This window comes from Odocoileus virginianus, chromosome 21 (genome assembly GCF_023699985.2).
Source record: "Odocoileus virginianus isolate 20LAN1187 ecotype Illinois chromosome 21, Ovbor_1.2, whole genome shotgun sequence".
NCBI classification, from domain to species: Eukaryota; Metazoa; Chordata; class Mammalia; order Artiodactyla; family Cervidae; genus Odocoileus; species Odocoileus virginianus.
Genome location: NC_069694.1, coordinates 30,532,625 through 30,545,616, shown reverse-complemented (window position 1 = coordinate 30,545,616; position 12,992 = coordinate 30,532,625). Strand labels below are relative to the sequence as shown.

Below are 12,992 nucleotides of genomic sequence, written 5' to 3'. Positions count from 1 at the left end.
ACAACTGTTATCTGTGAGTCTGAAATACTCTATTCTTGACATTTTTAAGGTAAGTAAAACATTGTTATATATAATACTTAATTAGTATAATTAGTATAGTATTACTTAGGCACCAAAAATCATAAATACACTATTACATCAGTTATTGGCAAACTTATTTAAAAATTTTAGATTTCATGTTAGACAACAATGTGTTGATCACTGATAAGGAACTGAAGGGTCCTATGATATAACTAAAGGACAGCAATGGAACTATTCAGGATTGCTCCTATTCCATTGGGCTGACAGAGCATCGGTGTCCAGAAAACTGTGTCAAAGTGGGTGTGAGGACAGGAAGTAAACAGAAATAGACATATGTCAGATAACTGTCCTCAACTGGAGGGATGAAGGAAGGATGGAAAGAGATTTTGGAATCTAGTTTGAAGCGGAGAGAAGGAAGGCAGGGTAGGTTTTCAGAGAAGAGAAGTAGTGAGGTATCATTGTAGGTTTATAAGATTCTGAATATGTTAGTCAACAAAGCCAATGATTTAATATTTACATGAGGACTGTTTGTTCTATATGAAACCATAAATATAAGTAGAAAAGAAATTCTCTAAATACCAGATGAATATCAAGATAATAAAACTGTTTATCTTCTGTATATTTTTGAGATGGACATGACTTTTCTTTATAATTAGAATAAGAATCATATATCTCCTCATTTATTTATGAATAAATACTTACCTGATGAAAGCAGGCTGAATCAATTCAACTATATGGAGTAGTATTTTCCTTTTACAACTGACATAGGTAAACAGCAAAAAATAACTGCACAATAGGTTATATACACAAGCAAAAACAGGAATGCACAAAGATCCCAAAGCGTTTGACTGCTTTCAAGTAAAAATATAAGGCTGTGAAATAAAAATCATAGTTTGTTTTTGCCTTTTCAAATGAAAACATCTCCAGGGTTTGTGATTCTAAAAATAATGTATGTACCTTATAAGAGCAGACATCTACATTTTTACTGATTAGAAAGTCAAAATCTTTCTACAGTAATCCTTCTTAGTCCTCATCTTTTTTTAAAATCCACTTTAAAATTACAAATCTTTAATTGTATACAAATATTTCTGGAAAAATACTCATAAATGAGGAAAATACAGTGCATTTCAAAACTCTTGAGGTCAAAATCTTCATTCACTTCACCTGTTGTGCACATCAACACAAAGTGTCAAAAACTCTGACTAATTTTCCTAATCTCGACCTATTACCTACCTCATAAGACTTGCTTTTAAATCATCCTGCCTGTAAACACCCTCTAAATATCCTCCCCTAAAATCCTCATTTAGAGGCCTATTAAAATTTTGTCAATGTAGTATTCTTTTTTGCTTGCCAGTACTAACAAACTCAGTTTTGCTTGATCAAAAGTTATTTTCTTTGCAGTCATTTGTCAGATGAATAGTCAAAAATTGTGGAGATAATGGAGAACTCCCAGTGAAAGCTTTGTGCAGCCTGACTTAAACTCCTCTACTTGAAACCTGTTCCTCCAAGATCATTGAAGTTCCTATCTAGGGGTCTCTCTGACAGCAACAGTGAGGTATGCACTGCATTTGGTCTAAATTTTAAGTTATTTTTGTCATTCTCCCAAATGCAGAGTTTACGCCTTCTAGGAACGATAATTGATTTTAGCAATATTTTGATAGCCTAATCAATTTTTTGAAAATTCTTATTCTAGATGAAAACACCTACTCTGTTACTTACAATATGACTGTCTGTTTTCATGATTTCTATTGTGAGTCAATAAAGGGAGCATTCATGAGGTTGGAGTGCTTATTGGAATTAGGCTTTGTTAGACTGATTTTCTTTAGACAAACTTTACCTGAGCATTCGCGCAAACTTTGTGAGGATCTTCCCCAGTCTTGTCTTTGTTGATTCCAGTTAGTCTCATTTTGCTCAGTTAGGGAGTTTAAGTTCTTCACCTAGTCTTCAGCCAGGTTCTTAAAATAGGAAGTTGCCCAAGAAAAATTTTAATGTGTTTTTTTCAGTTTATTTGGTCCTTTAGATCAAATTTCTGATTGCTTTCCATTTTAGCTCATGTGCTCTCTCTCTAATTGGTGCAATTCCATCCAATATGTCTGCAACTGTAGAGTCCATTTGGGGGAACTTAATTGTTGTATCGATGCTTGATGCAATTCACTAGAGTTCAAATTATTATTTAAACCTGTTGTTTATACTCTTGAGTGGCTCTCAAAGTGTGTGTGTAATGGGTTTCCTATATCTAAGGCTTCTTTGTCCTTCCATAATGATGGTTTCAAGTTTGTCCAAAGCTGACTCCTTCTCCCCTTTCTCTTTTCCTCTATTTTTTTCTGCTTCTCTTAAGAAAAATTGTTTTGTCACTATGTACATACATCTCTAATCTAGATAATCATTTAAACATTTCCAAAAGAAAGATTTAAAAAATTGAATTGTGTGCACTTTTTATGGATTTTGATTTCCTTATTTGAGATACAACTAAGAATGTATTCTTGCTTATAGAAGTAGAGTTGATAAGGTTGGTTTTGCTTAACCAATAAGTTTCTTTTGGATAGTTTTTTAAAATGTCAACGGTCTATAAGCATAGAAGAAAAATAGGATGAAATATAGAAAACATAGGATGTGAAAAATAGCTAATAAAACCTGCAGTGCTTAGGCACTGCTCTCTATAAATGAAACAGTAAATAAAATTTTCTCATATGTAATATGCAATATGGAATTAAGAAATTTTGAGATTCAATGACAGATTCGAAGTATATTTTATTTGTTGTCCTATCAAGAATCTGTCATCTGAGAACCAATATAAGATGTAAAACCTAAGGCTAAGCTTTGGATATCACCGGCTGCCACAGCATTGGAAGCTTCATGTAGACAGTAAAATCTCTCAACAACATGACACCCAAATTGTTTCTGACAGAAGGAAAGATGAAAGGAAGAGCAAATAGAAACAATAATAACATTTGTCACTTATTGCACGCTTCCTAGGTCGCAGGCACTGCTCAAAGAGCTTTACTCACATTAACTCATTTTATCCTTTTTAAAAATTTTTGAAATGGAAATAATCATTATGGTCTCTAAAGTATAATTCTTTCAATTAAATATTGATTTACAAGCACAAAGATTTTTCAGTTCATTTATTGCCTGTCAATTCCAAGAAAGGGGTGAAAAAAGGGATATTTTAATTTTTTTTTTTACTGAGTCCTTAAAAGGTCTCTTGATCTCAGAACTGAACTGTAAATAAGATACATCTTAGTGACAAATTATAGCCACTGAACTACTGAATAATTCTCATTATGAAGGAAGAGTTATTTTTGCCACAGATTTTATATCTCAAAGAAGACTATAATATTAGCCAATACATATTTCTCCCCCAGATTGTGTCATCACTATGGTTTTAAAATAATCTCTTATTCTACAAAACTCTATATCAACCAAGAATGGGATAGTTAAATTGCAACAAAAGTGAAAACAGCCTATTCTGAATGCTGAACAATAAAGAAAACACAGAAATGTAGTGAATTTTGCAGAAAAATTACTAAAGATAACTGGCAATCATGATTTGTTTCTCAGTGAAGATTTTCACCAAACTATAAAAGAAATATAGTTGTCTATAATTTTAAATTATATAGAACATTAGCTTTCAAGCGAACAATGGGACTTCATCACTTTTTGCTCTTATTTCCAAGAGATACAGCACATTTTCTTCAATTTTAGTTCTATTCTTAAAATTCACATATTCTGTTTCCTTTCTTTGTTTTGAAAATAATTCCTTCCAGTGGTCTGTTGGAACTAGGAGAAACAGTAACAAGTTCTCTTAACCTAAGCAGTAACCTAGGTCTAAAATAACCTGTATAATAATTCTAAGTTATAAACAGAAAAATAAGTCATGGTGATTTTCATTTTCTTTCACTTTTATATTGCCTATTATTCCAGATAAAGAAATTATTTTGAAATACAGGGTATCATTGATCTGATTCTTTGAACATTCTCCCTTTTGAGGCTGAACTTCTAAAATGACTTACTTCAAGTAGAAATATGCAATATGTGAAGGGATACACAATGCAAAGCCTATCCAATTAGATGAGCAAAGGCATACAATCCACTACTTATCAGAATAAAATTTCCCTAGGAATATTGTATGCTCAAGTGATACCTTACTCAAGCAGCAAATCATGAATTATTATTTCAAATGATTAACACATTTAAATATAAAGTAGGCTTGAGGGACTAGCACATAACTAAACATTTTATTTTTCTACCTTTTTCAAATATCTCTGATTGATTATGTTTATGTACTAGAAGTTCATATCATCTGTAATTTCCTAGTCATGGTTCTTGGCAAAGAGAGGATTGGGAACATTATAGTCCAACAGAGAAAGTTGATAAAGCATTCTGAACTACAAAGCAGGTAGTTTGTAAGCCATGTCCATGATTTTCTTGACAGTAATGCATTCATAAACCAGCTTTTAATGATTTGCTATGTCCACTGTTTCCTAACTATGTGTCCATCAGAATCTATTTATTTGTACTTGCAATACCCCAAGTAAAATCCAAATTTTAAGAAATATCACTGACATGGTCAAACATAATCTATTGAAACTGAAAATCAATTTTCAAATAACAACAGGGGATTTTTCTCATAAAAGGATGCATGTGTCTATAATTTGGGGGGTCTATTTCTAAGAAATGCATCTAGAAATTATCAAAAACGTTCCTTTTCTATCAGATGTTTAAGAAGAATTTTCAATACCTGTCTTATAGGAATATAAAACTCATTTAAAATGTTCAAGTGTACCACTAATCTTTCTTCAGAATTCCAGGTGAAGGATGGTAACATGATCTCTACTTACTCTGTTCATTACTTTGGGAGATTTGAGCTCTGCCAATTATGTAAAAGTGATTCCTGCTCATTACAAACTTGCACTTTATTTCCATTGCATCAGTGGCTCTGGAATTTCTGTAACTTCCAATAACACAGTCACGATCCAAAAGTTCTGATAATCACTGTCTCTCACCTTAGCTTGCAACATTAAGTGTAGTTTCTAAAATTAAATGCTTAACCCTGATTTAGATGTCTAACCATAATAATTTTCTTTATGCATATAAACTCCAATATCATGTGTATTTAGACTTGAAATTAAACACTTAATCCTGATTTAGATTTAGATCCAGAACAGCTTTCTTTATCCATATAAAGTCTCATATCATGTATGTTTAGACTTGCGATATGAGTAAGTGTTAGTCGCTCAGTTGTGCCTGACTCTTTGTGACCCCATGTATTTCAGCCCACCAGAATCCTCTGTTCTGATGTTTTCCAGGCAAGGATACTGGAGGGGGTTGCTATTTCCTTCTCCAGGGGATCTTCCCAACTCAGGGATCGAACTCGGTCTCCTGCACTGCAGGCAGATTCTTTACCAAGCAAGACTGAGCTACAAGGGAAGCCCTGTGATATAAGATATAAGATATTCAGAATAGGGATGGTCAGGTATTTTTCAGGTAGGGTAGAAGAAAAGACAACATGCCATTCAAAATTATTTTGTACAAACACATGCGCACACACACACACACACACACACAGGTGCACATGCATATGAATCTTTACCAAGTTAACAAAAACAGTACTTCGGAAAATATAATACTAATATTTAAAATAACAAAGGTGAGAGAGTCAACCCCTAAGTAAGTTGATAAGAAGTCCTGGGTCCCCAAGGAGGAGAAAAGGGTCTGGGGCTCTCAAGGAAGAGATAGGAGTCTAGAATTCTCAAGGAGGAGGAAAAGACAAACGCCTTTTCTTTTCCTCTAGATTTCTTAGTCTTAGTCACAATAAATGTTAAGCCTGGAACTGATGATTACACAACAACTCAGTTCAAACTCTGTACTAAGGATTATATAACAATGAATCCTCGAGGACAGTTTCTGCTTCCTGAAAACCTTCTGACTAATCCTGATATTTTAGAATATATGTTATGGGAGTGGATCTGGAAAAATCTTTCTATTGTTAAATTCTAATCCTGTTATCTTAAAATGCAAATTTTGGGAGTGATTCTGGTAAAATGTTTACAGCCTTGAGACATTCTTTTGATTTATTGTAATAACCACTTAAAAAAGCATATAACCCCTTTGCTTAGACTAGGGAAGGCAGCAGTCTCCATCTGATGTCTATGTCAGAAGCTTTCTCTGTCACTTTTTCACTGTAATAAAACTCTGCTACACAAATGCTCTTGAGTGATCAAGCCTGGTCCCAAGTCCTGAAGCAAAAATCTTCTTCAGAGATCACAAATCTGACATCATTCACCATAAGCTATCAAAGGTATACAATCTTATAAGAAAACTGATAGCAACTTGGCTTTATCCACAATTCACAGTAAAAAATACTGTATATAGGAGAACAGAGTTTCCTTAAGGAAAGAAATATGATTTGTCTATGTGTCATATCCAATGAAATTTCACTGAGGATTTTTTTTATGAGTTATAAGATTCACAAGAGGCAGGAAATTCACTTACAGATAGAAATATCAGTTATACAATAACATTTTACACAGCATTCCACTAATTTCCCTTTTTAAACAACCTTGCTATTACTTAATATGATCAGCATCCTCAATTTATATGCATGTATAAATACACTAAAAAAAGTAACTGATGTGTTTTTTTAAATACAACTAATATGTGTTTTAAAACATTTTACAACAATACAAGCAATTTAGGTACTGCTCATCTCTTTTTTTTCTTCAGGAAATTTGTATTTTAAACAATTCTTCTTAATTTATATTTTTATACCACATGTAGTGTTCAAATCTGGCCTTCCTGTCTATCAATTAGCCTTTTAATAATATTTACCACTTAGCTAAACAGCATATTACTGCCTGCTTCAATTTGCCATGCAAACTCTCAAACGGTAAATAGAACATTTTAAAGGACACTTCTTAAACCTGCTTATAAATATTTGGTAAGAGGCTCTTAGTATCACATCCGTCAACATCTATTGGGAACATCTGTCATTTAAACTAAGACAAATTAATTCATCTTAAGAAGTAATCATTGTCATTTTGTCTTCATCAATCACAATAGCATTAGGATAAAAAATTCTAAGAGGATGTTTTGAGTAAGAGTTTTCCAAATCCACACATTTCAGTTTAACATAATCACAAGTACTTTATATATACATCTTTGTAATACACACATGTAACAGAACACAGCAAGCAGGAATCAGAAAGATGCCCATCACAATTCATAAGCGAGAGAGATCAGGACACTCTCAAGAAGGAATCACACTCTTATTTATAGGTCACTTACCACTGAAACTTGATTAAACAGCGTTCACAACATATTTTTCCTCTTGTCTGATACCTCCTAAAGTGTCTTACCATAGAATGGATTAGACTTTATAATCACAGGGAAAACTGAGGTGAGTGTTAGGTTGACTAGAAATAAGCTAGAAATAAGCCCAAGTAACCCAGTATTGCCCAGACAGGGAGTGAAGTGGCTGTTTTGACTTTAGTAGTTGACTTTTCATTCCTGGATAGGAGGTCTCAAGTGAAGACATAATAATGCTTTCATTAATTTCAAGATCTTACCTTCTTCACAATAACTCCACTAACCTAAGAATGGAGGCCCCAATCAAGGTTGTCCCCTCAATGCAGATGTATATTTTAAATTGTAAGTCATTAACATTTTGGCCTTCAAACCACCAAATATTTCCAAGAAAAAATTTTAATTTAAAATACATCATTGACATGTTCCTTACCCATAAGTATATTTATAATAAAAATAAAGTCAGAAGAAATAAAAAATAAGCAATAAAATGTAGCAGCAACTTTTCTCAATAAAATCCAGTCATTAAGCTTTTAAATGTAACATGAAAAACTACAAAATCTAGACTTAAAAAATGATTTTTGCTACCATTTAGCAATGTCATCACATGGCTACATGGATCTGAGTTTCCCTTCTTTAGACACACAATTGCTCTTGGACTAGGATACAGTGGGGAGGAGCTGAAACTGTATGTCCTCAAAGACACTGAGTCAGCAGAAATAAATCACAACTGTCCTGCTTAGGTGTGAACTTTCACTTAGAAAATGATGAGTTGAGTTCTTTCTCTAACTAGAATCACTTTAGTTCCAACTGACAGACAGTAGTTACCCTCACAAACCTGCAAACGGCTCTGAGATCTTCCTTATACAGTACATGATTTTACTGATGATTATGTCTCTTCTACCTTCTCTTCTACAATATGAAATATCTCTAGGAATTTAACTATATTTCACCTTCCCCAGCTCTTTTGCCAATGTGATCCTACTGTTGTGCATCCCTCTAAAGGAATAGATTCTTCTGGATAGAAGTGGCAAATAAATGGAAAGAGGCCGTACATGACAGTTAACTAGGAACTAAAATGCCAAATACTAAAAACACACAACTAGAAATTAGAAGAGCAAAGAAAGAGGGGCAAACATCATGCATTAAATACAGAAGAAATATGTTTTTACAGAAAGAGAAATCACAGATGGGGAGGAGGGTCACATTATTTTCTCATTTTATAGACTAAGAGTCCTCACTTTTGACCCAAATTATTCTGTAAATATCACCAAAAATAAAATTACCTTTTGAGTAACAAGAAAATATTGATTTACTGAATTACATACCCCACCATTTCACAACACCCAGCAACCCAGCAACAGAGAAAAGTAGAGCATTTACAAGTTTAGACTGAAAAGGATTTTATCTAATTAAAATTAGATAATAATGTATATCATGTAAATAATATGATATTCTGTTTGATACTACTAAAAATTTCCCTTCTGTATAAAGCATCTGGAGTAGACACTAATTAAAGGAAATTTTAGAATCACTAGTCTTACCAGAGCAACTTCACACCATCGAACAATGCACACCCACCTAGCACCATATGCCAAAAACCTTGGACACGAGAGTGAAGAATCACAGATGCCATAAAATGTTTTCATTGTTAGAATTATGCTAACCTTTCAGTAAATCACTTTCAATACTGCATCAAATCTTTGCTCAAAAGGTTTTTCTGCCCTGTCTAGAGGGCCCTACTGCTTTAAAAATCCACTTTAACAGAAACAAAACACTTACCTCACTGGAGACAGGATATTTTCTTCAGTTTCAGATGAACAAGTACAAATAACTCATTTATATAAACATGTGTAAAATGTGTTTTGGTTAGAGTGAATGAGATGTTATCAAAACCCCTTTCATCCTTAACCCCATCATCCTTAACATCATCACCATCAGTCAACATCACCCACCACATCATGGCAACACTGAAACCCTTTTCTCTTCTTCTCCATCCCTCTCCCTTTGATTTTCTTACCTCTCTCCCTCCTTGTACTGACTCCAATCTTTTCAAGTTCAAAACCTGAAAGAGAAAAAAAAAAAAAAAAAAAAAACTACGTAACTGATGGCAAAGGAGTAACTAGCACCAGTGAGAAATTTTTAAGTGAAATAATTCATTTAACAAAGAAGATCTCAAGGCAGATTAATATTTCATGCATATGATAATGTCTATAACTGAGTAAGTCTTCAAATATGGTATCAATGCACTTCTTGCTAAATCCCAAGACATTAAGTAAAATAAAGCATTTTTTTTTTAGTGATGATTGTCGGTCCCTCAGTGAAATCTCAATCTAAAAGGATCTGCGATGATAGTAAGTTCTTATTCTGTTGCTCTGTACTTGGCACATCCTGGAGCCCAGATCTGAGTTAAGGTTGATAATAAGCATTCGCTTCATTTGCAGCACTGATGATCATCTAGGAAATATTCAGAATTTTATCTCCTGAAAAAATTTCTCATCTTCTATTATCATAACTGCTTTTTACATTAAAAGGGGAGGGATTCACTTTAAATCCCCAATAAATACTAAGAATAATTAAATGATAGAAGACAATCTCCTTCTTTGCATGCCTGTTGCAAAATATGCTTGTGGCACTAGAGTCTGTCTGTCCATCTGTCTATCCTCCCTGGAAACACTGCTGTTTAGAAAGCGAGAGAATGGAAAAAAATTGCTCCCTCCCCCAAACGCAATAAAGGGCTTCCATGATGACTCAGACAATAAAGAATTTGCTTGCAATGCAGGAAACTGAGTTAATGGCTCAGGAAGATCCCCTGGAGAAGGGCGAGGCAACCCACTCCAGTATTCTTGCCTGGAGAATCCCATGGACAGAGGAGCCTAACGGGCTACAGTCCATGGGGTTGCAAAGAGTCGGACACGACTGAACGACTTTTCAAAACAACAACAAATACAATAAAAGCTTCAATTACTGTTATTTTCCTTATTGCAGTAGTTCTGTATGTGGAAGGATCTGTATGAAAATTGCTGTGACATATGGTATCATAGTACCCAATTCTTTTTACCTTTCTTCCTTTTTCTTATCTTCTATTCTATTTCTCTTGCTCTCCCTATGACCCCTATAAATTATTTTACAATACATATTTATTTGGTGTGCACTAAGGGTCAGACACCATGCTCGATACTAGGATTATCAGTAATAAATAGTCCTCAAAGTTTAGCAGATCACTGACTACACACACAAAACCGAAGATAAAACTTCAGGATAATGATGCTGCTGCCGCTGCCAAGTCACTTCAGTCGTGTCCGACTCCGTGTGATCCCATAGACGGCAGCCCACCAGGCTCCGCTCTCCCTGGGATTCTCCAGGCAAGAACACTGGAGTGGGTTGCCATTTCCTTCTCCAATGCGTGAAAGCGAAAAGTGCAAGTGAAGTCGTTCAGTCCTATCATACTCTTCGCGACCCCATGGACCGCAGCCAACCAGGCTCCTCCATCCATGGGATTTTCCAGGCAAGAGTACTGGAGTGGGTGCCATTGCCTTCTCTGGATAAAGATGCTAGGTATACAATACTCTCTCTTAGCAGAGGATGAAAGAGGTGATTCAGCCAATGTCTCAGCAAATACATAAAGGACCACAGAGAAGAATCACACCTAAACAGTGTCAGAGGCTGAAGAGGAAAAGCAGACCAGCATGTAGCACTCTAAAAACCTGGCTGCTCAATGTCTGGTGTCTGGATTTGTAGCATATTCATTTCGAATGATGACTCCACCCAAGACCAGTCAAGCAGGTAAATATATTTTAACAAATTTTCCAGGTTATTCACATACATATTAAGAGTTTGAAAACCTCTGGACTAAGAGGTCTATGAAAGGTGAATGGTTTAGTTGGCATTTACTGTGAGCTGTGCATAAGAGGAGCAATAGGAAAATAGGCTGAAAAGCTGACCAAATTGTGAAGTCTGAGGCTGTTCTTTAGAGCTTCCCTGGTGGCTTAGATGGTAAAGAATTCACCTGCAATGCAGGAGACCCAGGTTTGATCCCTGGGGTGGGAAGATCCCCTGGAGAAGGAAATGGCAACCCACTCCAATATTCTTGCCTTGAGAATCCCATGGACAGAGGATCCCAGTCCATGGGGTTGCAATGAGTCAGACACCACTGAGCAACTAACACAGGCTGCTCTTTAGGTAAATGCTTATTTTGGTAGCACTGTTTAAAAACTGGGAGTATAGTTTTAAATTATCAAAGATAGACATATATGAAAACTTACATAGTCTCACAATTTAGTCTAAACCTACTTCTTACTTTCTCTTTTTTTAAAAAACACAAGAAGAAAAATAGAAAGAATACAGGTAAATATTGGGATTTATTTGTATGATAAAATTTTTAACTTGCCTCTAAAGTATGTAACAGAGCTTCAGAAATCTTAAAATTTTTTCACATTATTATGAATAATTTTGACTTAAGGTATTTTTCTATTTCTGATGAAAATCTGAATAACTTATAACTTTATATATTCTGCATTATCACTATACATGTGAAAGAAAACTGACTATAAGAAAAATACACTAGACTTAATTATTGGATTTCTAACTTTTTATTTTAGAATTTAAGAAAAGATTGTTGCTGTTTTTGTTGTCTCCAAGCTGCATATTTATTGTATAAGGACATACTTATGTATTTTTTTAAATTTGGTGACAGTATTTATGTTTAAAAAGGTAAAAGATTTATAAGATCTGATAAGAAACCAGAGTGTTAATGTTTAACATATTTTCAAGTGGTTTTTAAATGATCTCATATATTAAACATTTCTTGAATTGTTTGATAAAAAATATGTACAAAAATATCAAATAACTCCACTTTGTTTAAAAAATATATAACTAATACACTAATGATTCTAGTAAAGGCTCTAGAATCAACCTGACAAATAGTTATTCTTATAAATAATTGACAGACTGATTTCTGAATGCAGAAAATTATCTGCATTTGAGAGATACACTTTGAATAGCTTTTATTGACTATGCCAAAGCCGTTGACTGCGTGGATCACAACAAATTGTGAAAAATTATGAAAGAGATGGGAATACCAGACCATCTTATCTGCCTGTTAGAACTGGACATGAAACAAGAGACTGGTTCCAAATATGGAAAAGAATATGTCAAGGCTGCATATAGTCACCCTGCTTATTTAACATAAATGCAAAGTATATCATGAGAAACGCTAGGCTGGAGGAAGCACAAGCTGGAATCAAGATTGCTGGGAGAAATATCAATAACCTCAGCTATGCAGATGACACCACCCTTATGGCAGAAAGCAAGGAAGAACTACAGAGCCTCTTGATGAAAGTGAAAGAGGAGAGTGAAAAAGTTGGCTTAAAGCTCAACATTCAGAAAACTAAGATCATGGCATCTGGTCCCATCACTTCAAGGCAAATAGATGGGGAGACAGTGGAAACAGTGACAGACTGTTTTCTGGACTCCAAAATCACTGCAGATGGTGAGTGCAGCCATGAAGTTACAAGATGCTTGCTCCTTGGAAGAAAAGTTACGACCAAACTAGACAGCATATTAAAAAGCAGAGACATTACTTTGCCAGCAAAGGTCCGTTCATTCAAAGCTATGGTTTTTCCAGTGGCCATGTATGGATGTGAGCATTGGACTATAAAGAAAGC

The 12,992-nt window shown here is 34.5% G+C and overlaps 1 protein-coding gene across 4 annotated transcripts in view; it reads right to left on the bottom strand.

The window, feature by feature from the left end:
- CCSER1 (coiled-coil serine rich protein 1) overlaps positions 1-12,992 on the bottom strand; it is a 1,366,600-nt gene that overhangs the window by 428,387 nt on the left and 925,221 nt on the right. For all 4 annotated transcript variants that reach the window (XM_070452143.1, XM_070452146.1, XM_070452144.1 and 1 more), the window contains exon 10: positions 9,347-9,391. In XM_070452143.1, the coding sequence (XP_070308244.1) occupies positions 9,347-9,391 (45 nt within the window). The remainder of the gene's footprint in view (positions 1-9,346; positions 9,392-12,992) is intronic.